The sequence below is a fragment of the Echeneis naucrates genome, chromosome 11 (assembly GCF_900963305.1).
Source record: "Echeneis naucrates chromosome 11, fEcheNa1.1, whole genome shotgun sequence".
NCBI lineage: Eukaryota > Metazoa > Chordata > Actinopteri > Carangiformes > Echeneidae > Echeneis > Echeneis naucrates.
Window position 1 is genome coordinate 2,513,908 of NC_042521.1, and position 23,266 is coordinate 2,537,173.

At 45.0% G+C, this 23,266-nt stretch overlaps 1 protein-coding gene across 4 annotated transcripts in view; it reads left to right on the forward strand.

Moving 5' to 3' along the window:
• Positions 1-23,266, forward strand: part of pvrl2l (PVR cell adhesion molecule related 2 like) — a 221,845-nt gene that overhangs the window by 105,360 nt on the left and 93,219 nt on the right. For all 4 annotated transcript variants that reach the window (XM_029513716.1, XM_029513715.1, XM_029513718.1 and 1 more), the window contains exons 4-6: positions 1,068-1,361; positions 4,203-4,320; positions 4,583-4,731. In XM_029513716.1, coding sequence (XP_029369576.1) covers positions 1,068-1,361; positions 4,203-4,320; positions 4,583-4,731 — 561 coding nt within the window. The remainder of the gene's footprint in view (positions 1-1,067; positions 1,362-4,202; positions 4,321-4,582; positions 4,732-23,266) is intronic.

Below are 23,266 nucleotides of genomic sequence, written 5' to 3' on the forward strand. Positions count from 1 at the left end.
CTCTGAAACATGGAGCAGCTTTACTTTTTTAGGAATGTTTTTAAATTTAGGATGCATTTAGAATCAACCCTCCAGGACGTCAGACAGCGTTTGTGAGTGTGTTTGTGGTTTCGTCGAGCTGGATGAATTTCACTTGTTTCGATTATTTCAAGCATTAATAGAAATATTTACATTTCAATTTCTGTCATGGAAGTTTTGCCAAGTAAAATCATATCCTGCAGATCAACGGAATAAAAAAAATGAGAAGTTCACAGAGGTGTGTGGATTGGCTGGTCGGGCCAGAGGTCAGATGGATGTTTCCACAGAAAGTCCGGTTCTGTTTAACGGCGGCTGATGCGACAGCAGATGAAAAGCAGCGTTTGGGGATATCACTGTTTTAATGTGTGAGCTTTTTAACTATGGGGATGTTTTGATGTTTCACTTCAGTTGAGGGATTACCCGCAGGAAAGAGAATTCGACGAAGCTCGCTGAAAACCCACGGGCTGACGTGGCGAATGGAGCTATCACTGAGTCAGAGATGAAGGCGCCGTTCTTTCTTTGTGAGGAGTTAAATGTTGTGAAGGTACAATGTTTCTGTTGTGGATTAGTGAGCGTTCTTTTCTTTTCTCTTTTTAAACTTTGTAATGGTTTGTAACACCTCACCTTCAGATACTTTACTGAACTTTTTAGGGATGTGTGTGCACTTTCTCTCTCTGATGTTGAGTGGCCCGGGGTCACACCAGAATGCCTCCCCCTCCTCGGAATTTCATTACAGCCACAGTAGGATGCCACAGTGTATATGCACAACAAACTGATTGAACCTCCTCCTCCTGCTCTCTCGCTGCCCTCCTCGCTCTTTTCCCCCTCTGCTTCACGTTTGAAGTCTCTTTCCTTTCACCAGCCTTTTATTTTTTCCTCCGTCTCCCCGTGCTGCCGTTTTTCTTTTTTCTCCATCCTACTCCTCTCTTGTGTCATGTCTGAATTCATAGTATCTCTTCCTTCTCACATCTTGCCTCCATTTTTACCTGTCAACCCTGCCTGCCTTATTTTATTTTTAATCTTTTTTCCTTATCTCCCCCCCCTTCCAGCCAAACCTAAGAACTCAGCCAAGGTGGTGACTGTCCAGGCCGGCACCAAGTCAGTGGTGGTGGCCCAGTGCGAGGCGGCGGACGGCAAACCGGCTGCCACCATCAAATGGCTGGCGTCGGTTGGAGGCAACCACTCGACCAGCAGCACGAATGGGCCGGACGGGACGGTGACCGTCCGCAGCGAGTACCGTCTGGTCCCCACGCCGACGGATAACGGCAGAGAGGTCACCTGCATCGTCAACCAGAGGACGCAGGAGCGGCCGTGGGACCACGCCATGAAGCTGTCTGTGGAGTGTAAGGACACACACGTTTAACGTTTATTCTCACACTGGACTGCCTTTCTGAGCGGCAGAAACACACAGCAAACGAGTTAAAACACAAAGGTCATATCTCACGACGCGTCACGATTGTAGTGTCACAACTAAACCTATCAATATCTCCACAATCTGGAGTAGATGTTGTACATTCAGTTACAACTTGGCCAGCTTTTAGCTAAACAAGCCCAAGAAGAATGGTTGTAATTTCACAACCGTGTGTGTATACGTGTGTATATATACACACAGAACTCAACTGCAACAATCACACAAACACCATTTCTTAGTGAGATTTCATACCTACTTTAATCACTTTAAAAAGTTTTGAATTGCAGCAGAGGCATTCCTCACAAATTGTCTTTCTTTTTATTCATATAGTTGAATGGAAAGAGATCAACGGAGGAGGTTTTTTTTTTTTTTTTTTTTTTAGCAGATTGGTGTTTCTCCTTTCAGTCTGAAAGACGTCAAAGCTGCTGCGCTGGATCCCACAAAGAACACGCACTGGCAGAAATTTGTTCTTTTTTGGATCATTAATCGTGACTTCATTATTTTGTAACCCCGTTGATACATCTAGCCTTCAACATGTGCTGACTTCTTTGCAGTGAGGCTTTACTTCAGAACGTGGATATCAAATATTTAATATTTTAAAGTTTTCATGATCTTAACCTGATCATAGCATGAGTTTAATACGCAGCCAGCTGCATGAAATCTGCTGCGTGGATTTAAAGTGAGAGCTTAAATTCAACGGCTTCATTCAAAGTTGTTTTAAAACTTTATTCACTGAAGACACGTTAACGTTAACACAATCCCTCGAAAGCCGAGTGATTACAGCTACCTATAATAAATATCCATTATCTTAAAGACATGGAATAGTTAAAATAATAGTTATAAATAAGTTAAAATAAGATTTTTCTTATTGTGATCTCCAACAGCTCTCCTCTCTCTGGTCTTCATCTCAAAGCATATTGTGGCAAATGCACACAACTATAATTGTGTAATTACACACAACAGACAGACAGCAGTGACTGTGGTAAAAGCTGCCCTCCTTTTGTTGTGTCTTATTTTAGGCCTTCTCTGCTTCAGGAATATCAACTCAAGAAGGGGCTCTCACACACTTTGGTTTGCTTTAATATGTTAAATAGCGTTCTAATTTAGAGGATTAAAATATTACACAGGTTCGGCTTGGCTTTGCTGAGAGCACCGTCGTAAACTGCGTGACACTCTGCCGTTCGCTGCAAAGATGGAACAGATTGTTTTTGTTTGGCCTCCTTCCTGTAATCTGCAATGTTTAGGCTGCGTATGCACACACACAAATGTAGACAACACGCACACACATGCAACACAATCAGCCTGAACCGTCAAGCTGTTTCAGGATATAACGAGGAATATGTGTTAGAAATTCATATTCCTGCACAAGACCCTTGGCGACGCATACAACATAAATTATCTTTAAGAAGCATGCACATACACTCTCTGAAGGCCTGTAGACACACATAGGTTCAGCATATATTTGTGTAGTGTTTGTCTGTGTGGGCGTTTACAGTACACATGTAATATATGACCAAAGATGGGAACACAAAACAGACAGGGAGAGCACTCTGGAGTGTGCGACCGACCCAAACACACAAATCGATTCCCCAAAGTCTTTGACCTTAACTTAAACCTAGTTCTGCTTTATAAACCAACACCTCACAAAGAAGATGGAAGCAGCAGGACACACACACACGCACAAACACACACAGTGACCCCTTGCTGTGTTTGTTTTAGTTTAGTGATTGTGTGAGGGATCATGTCTCCTGTCTGCTGCGGAGCTCAGATCAGCTTTTATAGGTCAGCGCTCTCCAGGAAGAGCACACACAATCACTCACTCACACACATCGCACAACACACTTAGCCTCCTGTCCTGCTGCTTGTCTGTCACCCTGTCACCCCCAGCTCACACACACACACACACCTCTGATTCTCAGCCTCAGCCTTCAGATCTAAAACACGACAAACATGAAGGCAAAGCCACCTTCAAGTTTTAGCCTCCTACACACGGGCTCTCAGTTGACTTTGGGGGGGGGCACTGCTAAAGGCTTATTTCCTTTCCATGTTTTTTGGGCATATTTTCATTTCAAACATGTTGTCAAGCATCGATGTTTCGTTTGTCATGTGACATTTAGACTGGGATTAATAAAACATTTCAAAATGGCAGAGATGCGTGGCGTCAGCCTGTCTACCATCAGTTCGAGCTCTCTGCGTGATGTTCGAGTCGTGAAAAGGCGTCTGACTGTGACTTGCGGTTTAACACAGTAGTCCACCACAGCTTAGTGACAGTACGAGCTGCAGAGGGAATCTTTCATCGAGCTGCTGTCTGCTTTATGAGCCGGTTAGCTCGCTTGCTAATTGGTTGTGTGGAGTCGTGAGGATTGATGAGCTGCTTTGAATTTTGGAGGTAAAACTGTGGCTGATTGCAGTCCTCCAGGGTTAGGATGGGAATCACACTCTCCTGTCGCAGCGGCACGAATGCTGCTCAGCTGTACAAAATAAAAATGTGTCCTTTTTGATGGAAAAAAAGTGTCCAACACAAATATAAATGTTTCGAGAGCAGTGGCACCCAACCCGAGGCTCGTGGGTTCTGGGGTGTTTGAGTCCATCTGCCAGGCAGAACTGTTCAAACTGAGAGCCGTAACATAAATGATGCATGTGGCATTGTTTGGCAGAATCTCGCTGAGGATCATCGAGAAAATGTGCAGAGTCGACATCTACAGCTGCCCAGTCCAGACACCGAAAGCAGACGTCCTGCATTCACTCTCCTCTTTGTCTCCTCTTCTTTCAGACCCGCCGTCTGTGTCCATAGAGGGCTACGACAACAACTGGTACGTCGGCCGTTCAGACGCCACGCTCCTCTGCCTGGCCAACGCCAACCCGGAGCCGACGACCATCACCTGGACAGCGTAAGAGCCTCCGTCCGTGATCGATTCTTTGTCCTTTTTCATGACGGACACATGGAATGATCACGTGCCTGTGATTCCTCTCACATTAATGTTTTTCTCTTGTTCCTCAACTCTGTCATCTGCTCGTTTCTCTTTAGGATTTTCTCTGCTTTCATCTTTAATGCAAACTGTCCGGCCTCCTCGTTGCTTTTTCTCCCATTTATTCAGAATTTCTCCTCTGTGTTTTCCTTTGGTATCTCATCGATCTCTCATCCCTCTCCAGGGTGTCCGGGCCGCTGCCGGACACAGTGGTGGTGGATGGAAACAAGCTGATGGTGAAGAAGGTGGACGACGCCGTCAACACGACCTTCATCTGCGAGGTGAAGAACAAGCACGGCTCCAGCAAGACCCAGATCTCCACCCTCGTCATCGGTGAGTGCGCCCGCTGTGCATCTTCGTGCAGAGACGAGGAAGACGCACAACGCATCACACTGTGCACACGTGCAGCCTGTTGTGTGCTCGTTGGCAGGCCCACACACACTTTCATCGGGACATTTGCATGCCACATCCTTCTACACACAAACACACACGTCCCTGACACACACATGCTGGGATCATGGCTGATCAGAGAGCTGCAGGGATGCTGGATATTTTTTTCCATGTTCTCCTCCTCGTTGGCCAGATTTTGGCGAGGCACGGCGGAGGCTTTTGACTGACCCTTTCCTCACAGCGGGGCCAAACCGTCGAGCGAGGGCCAACTCAAAACTTTTGAGACTGCAGATTGAAACCGCTTTTCTTTTGAGGAACCTGGTGTAAAAAAAAAAAAAAAAAAATTGAGTTGCGGTTCACGAGGCGGAGAGCCGGCCGTCGTCGGAGCGTTTTTGGCCCCGCGGTGGACGAACATGGGATTTGTTAGAAGGATCACAGCCCGTTCTTTCATGTTGGTGTGAGCCAGTTTGCCCAGGTTTGGTTTTTCTTTCTCCCCCTTTTCTATTTTTAAACCTTTTCCCTTCTTTGTGTCCGCTCTGTTTCTTAGCTAACAACTAACCGCGTCTTCATTTCAGTTTTCTCTCCTCTTACCTTCACATCTGCCCTCCTGTCTGACGGAGTGTGACGACTGTGTCTGCATGCACTCTTCATCTCTCTGCAGGGTCTTGACTCTTGACGTTTGCTAGTGTGGTGATTCAGCTGCTGTTGCCATGGTGTTGGGTCAGGGGCTTTTTCTTTTCCTCCACCCTCTGATGCTTTTACACATTGATCCTACACACGTACACACGCACACATACATATCTCTGCACTTGCAGTAACACACACATACACACACAAACCCAGGAACATGTCCACATGTTGTAACGCCTCACTGCACATCAGCAGGCAGGCATCGAAACCTTCTAGAAAGTCTTTTCAGTGTGTGTGTTCTGCACGGTTTTGCACTCTGCAATCTGCATCGCTTTTTTGGTCGTTCTCTACTTACAGCATTGTATTTTATTTTTATTTATTTATTTATTTTTTCGATGAATCAGTTTTAATAATCCCCATGTTGAGATTTGTATTAAAAAAAAAAAAATCACAAAATATAAAAACTTCCAACAGCTGCTTTGCCAATACATGGAGAGAAAGCCACATTTAGAAAATCTGTGGGAAATCGGAACTGGATTTGAATTGTCTCCTCCGAGAACAAAGATGCTTTGTAGCCAGGCGGTGTGTTGGGAGGGATGTGTGGGAGGTTCAGAAGTGGCTAAGCTGCCACTGTTCTTGCTGGAAGCGCAGCATTGTGACTGACTCAAAGTATCAGGGAGGGCACTCTTTCCCCTTCAAGCACACACAGAAGCTTAGCACACTGAATTTACAGACGCATGTAAAACCTCTGAGTCCACACATTACTCACCGAGTACAGACACACACTCTGTTTTATCTCTCCAAGTACCTAGACCTTGTGATTCATCCTCTGCTGTGTTAAGTGTCCTTGGTGTCTCACAATGAAATGAGTAGATTGGTGTAAAGCAACTTTGTGACTTAATCTCTCAGTAAAACATGCTAACTTTGGGACGCTGAGTGCCAGAAATCGGAATGAATCAGAACAGTTGTGGGATTGCTGAGGGCTTTTCTGACACTTTCCACAGTGACTTCAGAGGGAATCTGTCTGTTGCTCAAGGACGTGTTGATGCGACTGCACAGATAAGCAACTATTCTGGAAATCAGAGCTGTGACCTGTTTGTGAGTCCCTTCAGTCACGGTGCCACGCTGCTCCTTGTAATCACTATCGCTTCAATTTAGATGCATTCTGTTTTCAGGATATAATCATTTTGTTGCTCCGGTCAGACTGAAGTTCAGTAAACGGCTGAGACCTCTGTATGTTAAAGCCAAAGCCCGAAGAGAACTACCATCATATTTATGGTCATTGTACAAACACACAGCAACATAAAAACACTTCCAGATCACTTGCATGTAAAATGGTACATGAAAACGTATCAAACAATGCAATAAATCCAGTGAAAAAAAAATCCGACCGTGTAAATACATGTTAATGCTGCATGCAACGTAAATCATCTCAAAAGTGTAGTAAAGGCAGATGAATCCTGACCTATCATTAGATGCCCCCCCCCCTCCCTCCCACACACACATAAAATGGGCCTGTCTCCCCTGAGCCAGGCATCAGAAGCAGGATTTTTGGTTTGTTTTTTGTTTTTTTTTTTTCCTTTTCATTGGCCCAAATCGAAAGCAATGCACCCGGAAAACTCCCAGCAGTCCAGATGGCTGGTCTGCTGCTGGTACTGAATCACAACAGGACGGGATCATTTGATCCACCTTTGGGGAATCTGATCACACAAAAGGTTTAGCCATTCATTCCATCTGACATAGTAGATTAGTTACTAATTACAGTACACCAGCAGTTAAAGCGGCGAACACACGATGAATTAATCACGTACCTTCTGACCGGAAAACGCCGCGCTGCCTCTTCATCCTTTCAGCCAGTCACGGGACATTAACGTCTCATTCAGAGTTCAGAAAAGGACCAACTATCTGAAATGCAAGACACTGAAAAGTGGAGTTAGATGTATTCTGAGTCACACATATGACACTGCAGATTGTGAAAGTCGGAGCGGCTCGCCTCTGCATTTCACCAGCTTGCTGCGAAATGCAACGAAAAAGCGCCCTTACATCTCTGCGTTGCCGCACATTTCATCCCGCTGGTTCAACCACTCCTGCAGAACACCTACTGCTACGACAGCGGAGGAATACATTTTTAAAGGGTGCTTTGTCTGTCGTCACCTGCAGCAGCACCATGAATATATCGAGGCCCCCGGCTGACCCCTCCACCGAGCAGGCAGACGGCCTCAGAGGTCGCTGCAGTGGCCCTCTGCTGTGAGGTTGCAGTCAAAACGGGTATTATCAGAGCTGAACTCCGCTCTGCTGAGAACCTCGGAGTAGATTGTGGTGGATGAAAATCGATTTGGACGCCAGTGGGGAGGATTCGCTGCTGCGAACACAGCTTGGTGTTTTAATTGAATATGCTTCTTAAAGGACACGCTTTAATGTGTGTTTTTGACGATCCAATAAGTGGTCAGCTCTTAGCACATCTGTTCACACCTCCTTTTTTCTCCAGTAACCAGCTGTGATTGGTTGTCACCTTCACTGGTATGTAAACGAGCAGGTACGCTTTCAGATGACAGATGTGTCTGTGAGCGGAGGAACTGGATTTAAAATCCATCTACAATGGCCACTTGAGATCTCATTTCCCGCCTTTATATGTCACACATCTCCAGCTAATCAGACTGATGCATCTGATGCACCGAGGGCTGTTTGTGACCACATTCGAAGGTGAACACGTTCTTTTAAGCAGCTGCTGTCGTAATGATTAGAAGGCAGCCTGTATTGAAGTGTATGTGAAAATGGTCGTCATTCTCACTTATTACCTCAGTAAACGTTTTCCTTAGTGAGCTTTTTGTCTCAGTCTCAAGTTTCAAATCTTTTTCAATGCAACGCATTTTTGAAATTATGGCCCCATTTTCAGTAAAATTGATCATGAAGCAGCTCAGAGCGCTCACTTTTCTTCAGCCTCACCTTCTCCTCAAATATGGTTTCAAAAAAATCAACCAAATGAAAATAGCTGATCACAAACCTACGGTATGGGTGACAACGTGCTCGGTAATGAAAAGCAAATCTTACTATTTCAAATGAACAACTGAAGAGTTTCCTGAAGAAACGGCATCGACAGCAAACCTTTAGTCATGAAGTGAAGTGATAAAAGCTGCTCCAAGTTTCTCAGCATGAGAGCTGAACTGTTTCAGACACGGAAGGCCTCAGCTCTCAGTGTAACAGTTAATACCCCGGCGCTTTGTGTACACGGGCCCAACACACTCGGCTAATTTCCCTGCTGAGAACTGTTAACGGCTTCTCTCTGTTCTGTTAAATGGTAGATGAAAGTACCACGTTCTCTGTTTTTCTTTTTTCTTTTTTTTTTTTTTTTTTCCCCTGCTGCCGCCGAGCAGCCGTCACGTGTCATGATCCTCCTCCTCAGCCTGCCGGGCCGCGATTTAGAAGTGGAGGAGGCGAGGGGCTGCATGAGAGGGGGGGGGGGGGGTGACGAGAGGTGAGCTGAAGGAAGTAGCGTGTGCAGGAAAGTGCAGAAGGAGGTTAAGGGCAGCTGAACGAGGACGAGCTGGATGGCATCTCGTGAACACAGTCGGAGTAATCTGGGCTCTCAGATGGAAACGCTGATGTTAAAAAGGAGTGTTTTGCTGACTGGAGCGAAATGCATCTAACAACTCAACAACTACACGAGACAACCCACAACCCCCACCCTCAAGTCCCATCCATTAACATGCACATGATGCCAGCTATGCATGACTTGCTTAGTTGCCATGGCGCCAGCTGGATGTGCCCAGCGCACCGTGCACCGAGAGAGCGGGAAAGGATGTTGGCAGAAAGAGCGGATTGGAGTGGAGGATGTGGAGGTGGGGTTGGCTGGAAAAGGGCAGAAAACGGTGATAAAGGCGAGTGTTGGGGCTGGAGAGGCACAAACGGAGGTAACAGCAGGACGGATGGTGGCAGGAAACTCTTCTGAAAACTCTGATGACTTCTGGTCCAGTTTGAAAGCGCGAGCTGGCAGGAAGCTGCGACCCCGTCTGTCCTCTCCTCCTCCACCCATCCCTCCGTCCACTCCTTTCATGGGGAGTCCAGCTGGCACTGAGCTGGGGGCGGTTGTTGCCGTTGTGTGCGCACGCACGCACGCACATAAACACCCACCCTTTTGCAAACTAACGCACACAATCACATCTGAGGGGACCAGTGGAGAAGCATTTCCTGGATCGCCTGCGGCAAGCGAGATAGCTGTCCACTGGAAAGACACACATTTTACTACACACACACACACACACATAATCACTACTTTTCACACATGCACACACACAAAAATTGGACCATGCAGCTCTGCACATAAAATAATCAGATGATCTAGCCATGGGGGAAAATGCTGGCACTGACTCTTTCGGACATAAACCTCCGGCTAAGCTCTGTACAGGCAAAATTAAACACACATACTGTATGTGCACGCACAAACACAAACTGTGGCGTTGTGGAATAATTATAATCGGGTCATATATTTTGAAGATTAATAAAAATGTAAATCTGTCAAAATCTCCTGATAAAAGATGCAGAACTGCAACTAATGAGTATCTCCACGACCAAATCTGTTAATTATTTCCCTGATTAATCGTACTTATTAAATTTGTGACATGAAAAATTTACATGCCGTGTTTTCCAGCTTGTCTGGTCTTGTGGCAGTGGCAGTTTTCATGAGGAAAAAAAGATAATTTGACTAGTAAAATTGTTGCCAGCTAGTTTTCTATCGGTTAATTGTGTAATCTGCTGTGAAAAGGCGAAATGAATCTGGGAATGTTAGTGTTGAAGCCGCCGTGAGCAGAGAAACGAATGAAAAGAACAGATTATGATTTGGTGTCCTGATTTTCGCAGGGGCGTCCGTGACTTGATCAGAATTTCCTCGTTTGATTTTTTGGGACACGCACGTCTCGACCTCAGCGGCATGAAGTGGACTGGGGGGGGGGGGCTGCTAACCCTGCAGTTACTTTCTGCACCGACTGCTGGTCAGATCCCATCTGACCTTCACATCCTGAGGAAGCCGATGTAGTTTCAGCCATGGATCTGTCTGATGCCGTTGTGAAATGGTTGTTACGCCATAATGGAAAAACAGTAATAAATACTTGGCTTGACTTTTTCTGCAGAGGAAGATCTGTAGCCCTTATAATTTCTTTGTGGTTGCTTTATTATTATCGTTGTTATTACTGCGTTCAGTTCACCGGTCAGCTCATCCTCATGCAGCTGTGATTTATCGGCTGCTCAGCTCTCAGGAGCAGTAAACGGCGTAATCAGAGCTGCTGTACAACAAATGTGTTGTCAGTGTGCACTTATCGTCGAATGCGTTTCTCTGTCGTAGATGTGTTTTAAAAATTAGGAAACACTCAAAGAAATTGTATTTTAATTGTCTCATTTTCACAATCTTTTGCTAAATAGGATGCTGATGTGTCGTATTCAATTAACTCCACCAGGACACGGCTGGGAGAAAGAAACCGCCGTTTTATGGGTCCATTATATTAACATCACTGTGTTATAGATTTTAGATTGTGGACAGTTTTATGCCTAGATTAAAAACCTCTGTGAGGTACAAGAGATTTTTTTTTTTAAATAGATGTAAAAATACTTTCTAATTTAATTGATGTGGAAACCTTTTTTAATATCATCGTCAGTTTTGATCTGAGGAATTACTAATCTGTCAGCTGTAACTCAGACGGTTTGGATGAACCAAAGTTCGGCATCGAGGTCGGGACGGATGACTTTCATCTCCAGAGCCAAGTGAAGCCCCAACCGCATTTACTCCCCCCAGAGGAGGAACAACAGCGGGACAAGAAGCAGTGCTCTCAGACAGACAGAAGACAAAGCTGCTGAAATCTGATAGAAACTTTTAGAGAACACAGACGGAGCTCCACTGTTGCCCCGTCGGTGCGACTGTTGGGGCCGTGGCCATGCAGGGGTAACGTCTGTCAGGGAGATAAGAGCTGAGGACAGAGCCTCCAGGGTGGAGCTTATCACACAGAGGCCTGATGGGAATACACAAACGCACACACACAAATACAGGCATGCGGTGGAGGTGTGGAGCCTTCCACATGGAGAGATTTGAGGTGGGGGAGGCTTATATCTCCCCTCTGCATCTCCAGGTGCCCACCAACAGGAGCGTTAGTCTATTTCTCTGTCCGTCTCACAGCAGGATGACCTTCCAGTCAACAGATTAATGTAACTGGGAAATAAAAACAACAGAAAGCTAAAGAAAACGCTGTCCATAAAAATATCACCATGGTTTATGTCTAATCAGAGCTGGAGTGAGACGTAATTAGACAGTTTTATAAATGACAAGCACCAGATTAAACATTCAATGCTGAAATGCAGAAGCATCATTATTAGCTATCTCTTCCCTGGAGTTAAACAGCTAGGGCTCCTTTCTCATAATAATTATTGCACAGCACATATGGCGAAAAAGACGCTTTGATAAACAATTTTAACTCCACTTATCGCCGTAATCGATGCTCCTGCAGTGTAGCCACAGGTAAACTTCAAAACTATCTCGCATCTCATCACGCCGTCACCCGACGCAGTGACTTCATGTCCCACGTTGCCGGAGTTGTTGAAAAGCGCCCTGGGAGATGCAGGAGAGCACAATGAGATTCAGAGATAGTTCATTAAGGGGGAATTCCAGAAGAGTGTCACAAACAGAAAGAAATGAGAGCGAAAATGCTGAGAAACAGCTCTCCACTGTGGCCATTTTAGTTTTAATAACACAGAGAAGATGTACGGCCCAGACACTGATTACCGCTCCGATGTTCTGGGACCGGTTGGGAGACGGCTGTCCCACCTGCTAACCATTAAAACGTTAGTGATGGTGGTTGTTCACACTGCGGGCCAGTTCGCTCCGTAAATGCGTTCCTTCTGTATGTTGAATCAAAATGAGAATAGGCATCACTTTACTTTCTCTAAACGAGCTGGAGGGGCTATAACCTGGTAACAGCTGAACGTAGTTAAAGCCGTGTCAGTGCAGACCACAGATTCAGCCACCAGGAACAGCGCTGTGTTCTTTAATATTACATGGTTCACTGTTTCATGTCCGACTACCTTGTCCTTCAAAATTGACTTGGAGACGGCAGCAGAGGATGAAGGGTAGATTTGTGTTTAGGAGGGGGGGTCAAAAAAAAAATCTTATTAATGAAAGGTCAAGAGTTCAGTCCCATCCACAGCTGGTGAGCGCACCAGCAGCCGTGTGGCCTGCTCCCTCACTGCTAAAAGACTGAAATGTCAAATGTGAGTTTCACAGTTTCTCCATTTTCCAGTCGCTGCTGACCTTTGCTGTTTGGGCTGTTTAAGACAGTTCGGCACAGGCTGTGTCGAAATGTCTTGCGCACCAGATTCAAGCCACACGTGCAGAACTAGAAGAGGTTTTCTTTCACATGCAGCAAAAAATGGAACAGCTGCATGTAAATATACAGGAAAAGTAGGTTGACTGTTGGAGAATAACTATTGGAGAGCTGGAGAGAAGTATGTGGCTATTCCAGGATATTTCCTGTTCTGTGCTGTAGGTGTGTGTATGTATATATACATACATATAAAACTGACACCTAATTAGCATAAAGCCTATAATTAGCTTAAGATTCAAAATACTCCCATTGAGCACAATAGCTGTAAATTTTGGAAAGTGGCTGTGTGGTACAGGAAGGAATTAGCAGAATTAATAGAGGGGATTAGGCCTTTGATGAACTGAGAATGAACAAAAATAGGGTTCAAGAGGTGAAAGCAGAGGAAAATGGGGGGGGGTGGGGGGGGGGGTGGGGGGGGGGGCCTGCCGCTGCACAGAACAGAGTGGTTATTTCTACCAAGTCTCATTGCTAGATTATTTTCTGGGAAGCGAGCCAAACATCAGACGGCGGCAGTCCTTCAAGACCATCGCAGTGCCAGAGACAAAGACCTAAACTGAAATGTGACAAGTCTTTAAGAATGAAAAAGCCTGTTCTTCTGCTGCAGACACAACACCTCTCCTCTTGGACGTTTTACTGTGCTGATGTTTCGCTCATTAAAAGCTCATTTGTATGAATTTTTCGGCCTTTAATAGCAGTCACAGTGTTGGCTGCAGCCGCCAGCTGAGATCAATGAGAGGTTTAAACCTGATAAAGGAAACACTCAAAATGTTCATCTCGGTTATAATCAGCCTTTTTCTTATGGAGAGGCAGAGAAATATGAAAGAGCTCTCTGATGACAGCTGGCTGTCTTGAGGAGTCAGAGAAGAAGCATGCAGTATTTCATTATACTGTCTTTGGAATTTATCATTGAAGTTGTTGTTTGATTATTGCCTGATCCTGCTGGTTGCTAATGACCAGCTTTGAATCTCCGAATGAACCACTGATAAGCTTCCTTCTTGCTGCTGCAGCTCTGACTTGACCACTGGGAGTCTTTGTGGGTTAAAATTTGGCCAAGCCGCGCCCTTATCCATCAGTTATCAGTCTGGGAACGAGCCTCGGTGTTTAAAGGTCTTACTAAAAGTTCACCAGCTCTGTCTTCCAGTGCAGAAACTTATCAAACTCCACCGCGCCGTATTCAACTCCCCATCAACACTGAAACGTATCCATCCAGTTGAAACGGGATGCATTATTGATACTCAGCCAGCAGAGTTGGAGCAGGAACAGAAAGGCTGAGGGGGTTGAGTGTTGCTTGGTATATAGTCTAAATATTTTAAAGAGGGGCTCTTGTTTCTCTACATTGCGTGCCTAAATATTTCAGGTCTGAGGGCCTCTGCGGGGTGATACAGTCAGGATTTCTGGACACTCCCCTTTTTACTGCTCCAGCCAGGAAGACGGGTGAGCTCATCGAGCTGAGCTGAGCTGCTGCTGGTTTCAATCAGGGGAGAGGCGGCGTGTGAGCGCAAACGAGCGCACACTTCCACACAGGCTGGCCGTGCACTGTACACACACCGCCCCTGGGCTTCTTTCCAGCTCTTCGGTAGTTGTGGTTTTCTCGGATCTGCCTACCAACTCCAAACTTCTTCAGCTGTCTGGCTCCAGGCAGAGTTTCATGTAATAATTCAATACATACACACGGAGACTGTATACTGCACATTGCATAAATCAACTAGTCTGTGTGCGCTCTACATAATTTTGTGGTTTTATGATGTGGCAGACTGCAGTGGCACAAATTGCCATCCTGTAATGTACATGCACAAATCTCTCATATTTGCCCCTCAACCTAGATGTATTCTTTGATATGCATATTTTGCATTGGACCCGTCCAGACTCATTCTTCACTGGACTCACAGGGTCAGATGTTAGTTGTGTTCGTTGCAGAAGAAGCTCGGCTGAGGGAGTGGTCCATGATTACCTCTGCTCTTCTGCTGCTGCTTTCCATTTCAATGTTGCAGACCCAGGGCCACATTTCTGCTGCTTTTGTCCTCTGTTTTTTTTTTTGTTGTTTTTTTAAATGCTGTTCAGGTACAGCTACACACTTGACAGGTGCAGACAATCGCACAAACACTTACCCAAATAGGACTCTACAGAGGACAATGTGCACACAAACACACGCACATTCACACACACAAAGCATTCAATTTGTGTTGAGGGCTTAGTCACATTCTCGTTTCTCTCCGTGTTGCAACTGCAAGCAATTCCTTTCTGGCTTGACACTTCAGAAAACCTCAATAAACCGCCCATGTCGCTGCGTTTGTGTGTTTATTTGTGTGTGTGCATGTGTGTAATAATGGGCCAGGCAGAGGAGCCTCTAATCCTGCGGACTAGTGCGATGTCTTTCAATTAGCCGGCAGGGCTTGTTGAGGGCCAGCCGAGGTCAGACCGCTATCACAATCTGCAGCTAATCCACTATGGAGTGATCAATGGAGGGGGAGGGAGTGCTGCAAGGGTGGGAGGTTAGATGTCTCCGAGAGACAGAGAGGAAAGGTTTGACCTTTAGGCAGGTAGGAAAAAGAGAAAGTAAGCAGGAAATGAAGGCAGGATCGACAGGAGAGAGAGGGGCGATCGAAAACAGTCCACAGATCCAATTTGTTTGGATCCTAACCACAAAAACCAGTTGGAGCCTAAAAGCTGCTGTGTGTAACCGTCAGTGATAAAATATCGACACAACAAAGCTTCATTTATGGCTCATTAGCTCTAAGAAACACAGAGATCAGCTCCTGTTTCCTCAGAATATTAATACCTACCATTTATTTTAAAAACGAGCCTCCTGATTCTATTCTGGACGACAGGGATGTTCAGTAGCCGTGTTGTGTCCCTGTTGTGTTGAAGCAGACAACTGTTCTCAGTCAGAGGTGGTGGTGGCCTCGAAGTGCAATTGAAATAGTTTGCGATCAGTTTGTGGCTCACCAACATAGCCGTTGTGCTGCGTTTCACAAAATAAAGGAAGGACAAGGATGACCAGAAAACAACTTAAATTACACGCTGCTGTGTCATTTGTTTGTTGCACTTTGTCAAAATGGTCTCGCTGAGCAAAAATGAATTTATTGGGTTAGCATCAATGAAAGTGGATTTATTCAGGACGAGCGCAGGATTGCAGATAAAGTGTTCCTAAAGTTCCCTGGTGAGCACCCTTTTCAACAATTAGCCCAAATACCAGATTTTATTTCAACACAGCTGCCAGTGGTTGTGTATTTGCAGCCTTTTTTTCGTTGTGTATTTCAGTAGGGGCTTGAATTCAGAGGCAGCTCTGAAGGTGAAACATATGTCTGCAGCCAAGTCGGACAGACTGTAATGGACAACGCGAGAAACAATCCTACACAATTTTTCAATGTAAAACCTGCTGTTGTGCGACTCCACAACTGTCAGTAATGATGAAGTGTATTAAGTTTCTGAATGAATGAGTCGTCAGCAGTCATGCGTCGCACTGACGATACACGAGACAACGAAAACGACTTTGAATTTCCTTCCTCTGTTCCAGTGAAACTTTTTCCCACCTGTGCACTACGCTCCAGCCGACTCCTTTGCCCTTCAGTCAAAGAAGGACACACAAAAACTGCACTGCAGACCTTTTTTCACAGCGCTGCCGGCAGTCAGTCTGAGATTGAATGCTACAAACCAGATATTTCAATAACTGTATTTCTAAAGTATCTATCAGGAATCTGGATGATGATGTGCCGAAAAATATCAACAGTTGGCATCAGCGGCACATAACACAGGCGTGGGGAAAATCTGGGGGGGGGGGGGGGCATTATGGCTGTCTTCATGTTTGCCTTCCATTTTTCGGCTCTGGTTCATATTCCTGAGCAGGGCAGGCGGGACGGGGGGGTGAGAGGTGGATAACGGAGCAGAAAAGAGCAGTGGGTTTAGAGTGGCCTTAATCCCGTCCACACTGGCTTTGCTGTTTTCCTCCCTTGTTGGCCCCCCCCCCCCCCCCCCGTCCTCCCGCCCTCCCCCCTCCTACTCTTTTTCTGTGTTGAAAGGATGGAAGTGATCCATGTGCAATGAGCACACACTCATTTCACTCTCCCTTTTCTCTCCCACTCCTTCTTTCTGCTCTCATGGGCCTCTTTAACTCCCCCCTCATCTCTCTCTCTCTCTCTCTCTCCCTCTCTCCTTTTCTCCATGGTTCAAATTTGCTTAAAAATGACTCACCCGACCACAAACTGCCCCATTTAAGAGGAACGGAGCAGCGGAGAAGAGGAGGGTGACTTAGAGAGGGAGATGGATTGGGTGAGAGTGGGTGAGAAGGATGGAGCAAGAGAGAGCGAGGGAGGCTGATGGCTGTTTTTCACTCAGCTGGTTTTGTTGATCAGTATCAACAGCCAAGGTCTGGATCCAATCAGTTCCCTGCATTCAGCCAAGCAGAATAAGTCTAAAAATATATTTGGCAGTGCACAATCCTCCCTGATGCGCACAACACACACATACATGCATAGTACAGTATCTATCCAACACGCAGCAGCAGCGATGCAAAGTCAGTGAATAATGCAGCACAGAGTGTGAAGACAAAAACACACTGAGGTTTTGCATTATGACATGAGTGTGCTGCTGCTCACTCATATCTGTCTGTGTGCGTCCGTGTGTGCGCTTGCACAAGTCGGTGCGTGATAGCTAGAATCTGCGCTGAATTAATCACACTGCAGACATGTAGGTGTGAGACATCACACTAATTACGCCAGCAGTGGTGTAGCCTCGCCATCAATAATGTTCATTAAACTACTGAACCAACTCAAGTTGACGGCTCTGTGTTGGGTGTTTGGTATGCGCGCGTGCGTGTGTGTGTGCGTGCGTGCGTGTGCGTGCATCTGTGCGTCTCGTATGCGTGGAGGTGACTTGCTTTGAGTAAGCAACACAGTTGGGTGATGGATCACCGCAGATTTGCATTAAATGCTTCTTTATGTGGACACGGCTGGCTGACAAAGGCAATTTTTTATCATCTCTGCAGGCCCAAGGTTTCCAAAAAAGCTCTGAAGATAAAAAAAAAAAGCAAACCATCATCCCATCCATAACCTGCTATCATTCTGCTCATCAGTAATAAGAGCAGTCCAGCTCACGTCCATCAGGAAGGTCGTCTGATTCTTTCTGAACCGGCCTCTCCAGGATGCACGTCGTGAGCTGATGAAGAGAATATAATGTGTCCCAGTTGCACTTGAAGGTTGTCGTGTATTTATAAACTGATTATGACACCGAGCAGAGCCTCATTTCCTGAAAGCTGAGTAGCTCCAAATTGAGCCCATGGGAGACAGCAGCTTGGATCGCTACTCGAGCGTCTTCACGTGTCCCCACAGGAAGGGCGAAATTACAACACAAACATCAGGGAGCGGAATCGGCTCTTTTCCAGTAACTCCCTGACCTCGCACTCTCAAATCGGTCAAGTGAACGAGCTATTTAAGAGTGTCTGGACTTTCTTTTTCTTTTTTTTTTTTTACAACTTGTGATTCTCATAATCAGCCAGTGAGAAAATAAATGAACCATATAAAAGAAAGACGTAAACAAAAGTGTGAAAACATTGTGAGGTGGAGATTTGGACTGAAACTCCTCCGCTCTTTATGTGACAGATTTGTTTCTGGAATCACAGGCCATCCTCCAGGCCAAGTGGGAAGTAAGTGCTCATTTTGCACGTAGCAATCTGGGTTTGATTAAATCAGACTTACTGAATGAATGCCCCACTTGACTGCAGACTTTTACCTGTAATAGAATTTAAAGGCTAATTGTAAAACTGTGTCACGAAGACAGTTATGGGCGAGCACGGCAGCGTTACAAGATATCCAGCGATCCGGAGGCTCTCGACCCCTCTCTGGGGTCACAGCGCTCATTGTACAAGAGAAACACATTTCCAAGTCATGCCTAATTAACCGACGCTCGAGGATGTCACACTGTCCCCGTGTAATGACGCAGGAGAAGGTAGAAAAATGTTAAGATTTGCAAGCTGGGAAGATTCCCATTACGCCCTCGGAGGGTATTAGCACGGCTCTGTGGAAAGATGAAAACTTTGCATCTGTGACAGAAGGTTTAAATTGAAGATGGCAGACTATTTCCTGAAAACTGAAAAAAGCAATGAGTTTTAATTTGAGTGAGAAAACAAGGTAAATATGCATCTTTTATTTTACAATGGAAACCAATTTGATCACACAAAGACAGGAGCTGCTGATTATATGAGATCTGAATATCTTCAGCTCCACTTTACAGCGTGCTGACTCAGCCCGGCCATTGATTAATAAAAAGTTGAAAAATGGGCCTGTGTCCATAAAAATAGAACTACAGCTGTTAATGGCCTCCGTTATACAGCGGGGCCAGTTAATGTCTGCGTACGCATGTACTCCGAATCAATATCCAGTCCAGTTTCTTCCATTTTGTTGCCTTGCTGTGTGTTTTTATGGCCCCCTTTTTACAACTGTTCAGTCAATCTGCACTCAGTAAAAGTCCTGGCTGGAGTCCGTTCTCCTGCAAGGCCGAAACATTCCTACGTTGTTGTGTCAGAGCTGGGGTCGGGGGGGGGATTGTGTAGCTCAGTGTGTTTGTGTGTATCTGTAAGTAAAAGAGATCAGCACTCCAGTATGCGCTCTAATACACACAGTGCTGCAGAAAGTTTGCACAAAGAAGAGTTTGGGTGCTTTTGTTTGTGTCTTCTTATTCTGTTGTGTGTGAACGCAGTTGTGTAAATGTGTGTGTCGGTTGTATTTTTTTTTGTGCATTTGCACTTGATGCTCTGAGTGGTTGTTAAGGTGAATGGTGCCAGGAAAGGGGGAAATCATCTGCAGAGTGTGTGTTTTTGTACGCCAGTGAGTCATTTCTTGAGTGTTTGTATGGGAGACTCTAAACAGCAGCTGGATAGTAAATGAAGTGAGGAGCTGGAAGAAGAAGGTGGAGAGGCACCAGGGAAACCTGGTGAAGTTTATAACCTCAGCAGGGGTGCCACAGAAGGGGGGGAAACATAATTAGAGCGAGTATGTACGCGTTGGAATTGGCTGCATTAATGCGTGTGGATCTAACTCCCTTGTGGGCGTTCTGTAAGTCTAAATGTGTGTTTTCTGCAGAAACAAAACAATGCAGATGAGCCTTCAAGGTGAAACGGGGTAATGATCTCAGCAAGGAGGAGTCCACCCATTTATCTCAGCTGACCTCGTTTCATTTATCCGTCATCCTCTCCATCCGATCCTTTATCCACACCCACTGCACTCTCTCTCTCCTTCCCTTCTTTCTGTGCTCTTTAGTTTTCATCCCATCTGCTTGCTCTGTTTCAGAAAGCATCCATTTAAAATCCTGAGAGTCTCAGAGGAGAGAGAGAGAGAGAGAGAGAGAGAGAGAGAGAGCACAGTGAAGCTCAATGAGCCACAAAAAATGCCAAAAACAAGATGGTAAAAAAAAAGTCGTTCTGACTTTTTCCTCTCTCCATTTCTGTCTCTTTGTGTGCAGTTCACAGGAGAGTTTTTTATTTTTTATAATTTTTTTTTTTTTTAATCCCCGTCCTGTGATTATTTCCTCGCTGGTGAAAGTGGGGTGCAAGGTGGGGGGGTCGAGGTGGAGATGAAAAACGTCGGCTAGAATCCGTGATGAAGAGACAGAACTGAAGATGATTTAGGCAGGAAATTTCCTCCCTCGCTGTAACAGTGAGACGTTGCATGAGGAAATGATTGAGATCGTCATGGAAACACCGAAGGTTGGATTCAGAAGAGCGTGGGTGTAAGATTTTGGTTGTGGGGTAAATGAAGTGTGTGTGTGTGTGTGTGTGTGTGTGTGTGTGTGTGTGTGTGTGTGTGAAGACTGCAGATAATCGGGTAATTGAAAAGACAGCGTGGCTATTGGTGTTTGTGTGTCTTCTTGTGTTGGAGTTTGTCTGTGTCATCAAGGGTAATTAAGCAGACAGACTGTTTGTGTGAGTGTGTGTGTGTGTGTGTGTGTGTGTGTGAGAGATGCACAACCACTGTGGCTGGATGAGTGATACAACACACACCGAAGCCTTGTAGTGTCTAATGGCTAATAGATGTTTTTGAGGTTTGTGTGTGAGTGAATGGAGAGAGACGAAGAGCATTAATCATTTATATGTGTGTGTTAATGTGTGGCTGTGTTGGTCTTCATGTATTATGAGTGTGACTGATGATGTTTTGAGGCATGGCTGTGTGTGTGTGTGTGTGTGTGCACGCAGAGGTTTCTATGGGTGTTGGTTTATGAAGATAAAAGAGACCTTACAAACCGAATGTTTTTCATTATTGTCCAATAATTATCAGTCACACAGCGACATCAACACCAACTTGCAGCCTCATTAAATGTAGACTCAGCACTTCCTTAATGTGATATATTTCCAATTAAAGGATCATTCTTAAGCGTGCGGGTGTTTTCTTCGGTCCTGGTAATTCTTTTTCTGTGTACTTTGTTAAAAATTGTGAAGTCGCTGTAACAGAAATGAAGCTGCACTAAACTATTCCTGTTCTATTCAGTCTCAGATCAGATAAATCAGATTTCTGGTGTATATATTGACTTATGAGCTATGTTTAGACCTTGGGAAAGACAGAAGATGTATTCTGTGTCGAGTTCGGCGGTGTTCTTTCTTCTGCCCTTCTTGATTGGCTGAGACGCAGTATTTTAAATTTGTTTTGTTTTGTGCCTGAATGTTTCAGCGGTCCAACCTGGAACAGTTCAGCTCTTTGTGTCACACTAAGAAGGACATATTCATGTTGACCTGTTCTCTTTTCAAATTGCTCTTTATACTTATAAATATGTATATTTACGTATAGTGCCTGTATTGAGATGTACTTTTCCTGATAAAGCAGGACAGGAACAGGATGTTTGGCTGTAAATGGCACAGTTGGTGCTCTTTGTCATTCATCAGATCCAGTCATATATATATATCACCAAACACAAGTATGTTTCCTGTGCATCACCAACAGCTCAACTCAAAAATTAGAGCCCATCATTTATGCATTGGCATAAAAACTCAACCTGGCTTCTTCAAATAGAAAGCACGATTTGGTCCTTAAAATTCTCTCGGATCAAAAGTCAACTGAAGCTCGCTGTGTCAGTAAAGAGGCTGCAGTGAAATCCTTCTTCTGTGATTCTCGCCTGCTTCGCCTCTGGCTCCCATTAACATTCACCTCCCCCACCTCCCCCACCTCCACTTACACCGTCTGTGGTCCTGAGCCTCCGCCTCCCAGACGCTCGGCTTGCTCACTGAAACACGCCTTAATTCTCTTCAGCATAGTTTGTTAGTGGCTCACAAAACATATCAGAGCGACACAACGGCCTCTGTGCGATGTGATGATTGAAACTCATTTTCATGCAGGCAAAATTATCCTGGAGGCCAAAATAAAAATAAATCAAAGCCCGGCAGTGTTTAAAACACACACAATCAACAAACACGGTCCAAATTATGGCCGTTTGTTCTTTATTAAAAACCGAACTTCCCTTTAGTTTGAATTCAGAAAGACAGATGAGACAAAACGTGCATCGTGCTGGTTAGATTAAAAACTCAAAGCTGAGAAAAGAGCAGTAATGAGTCGGTCAGTCAACATTTTCAAACTTCAGTGTAACCTCCCCAAGTGGATCTGGCCCCTGTGGTTCTTTGGCTCGGTGCCCTGCTGGACCAGGTCTGCTTTGGATCAGGTTTAATTGGCCAATAAGCCTATTTAAGTGCTGACTTAGTGGTAAACAGACTGATTATTGTGGATTATTTGCACTAAATCCAGGAAACATTGCTCTGCAAGATGTTCCAACCAAAAGTCTAACTCAGAAATTTCCTGTATTTTTGGGAGAATGGTTTCCTAAAAACAAGCAACAAGCAAATTAACATTAAAATGATATTTTTCCTCATTCCCTCGCAGTCCATCGTAAATACTGGATCATTCTGGCCACTTTCCAGACTCTTTAGGAGCCAAGAGCTCACAGAGGAAATGTTCAATCACCTAAAAAAAAAAATAATAAAAATTCACCGCCCGTCTCAAGCGCTCATTTAAATTTCAGTACCATAAAAAGAGTTTAAAAAAATTCATATTTAAAAAAGAAATCAGACCTTTGCCAAGGATAAACGTCTGGTCCTCTTGTGTTTTGTCTGTTCTCAGTGGTTTGATGTTCCGATCATATTCTCGGGCACAGTCTTATACGTCTTGTCCTTGACCAACAGCTGCTTTTAATGAGAAATCCCACTGTGGCGCTTTTACAATCGCTGCCTCTGGCTTATTATATGACTGCTGAAGTGGCTCCTTGTTTTTTCAGGCCTGATTTCAGTTCTGAAAATGAAGGCAGGAGAGCGGTGGTGAAAGCCATAAAAAAAAAGAGACTATTCAGATTCGACTATTTTCATGCCCGTCGGACTCTCTCCCCCCCCCAACGTTTGTCTCTCTCCCTCCTAACTCTTTCCACCTTACTTCTCCACATCCCAAATCTTCTCATTTAGATTATCCCTACCGCAGTGAATGTAACTGAGTAGAAATGGATCGTTTTCATGCCCC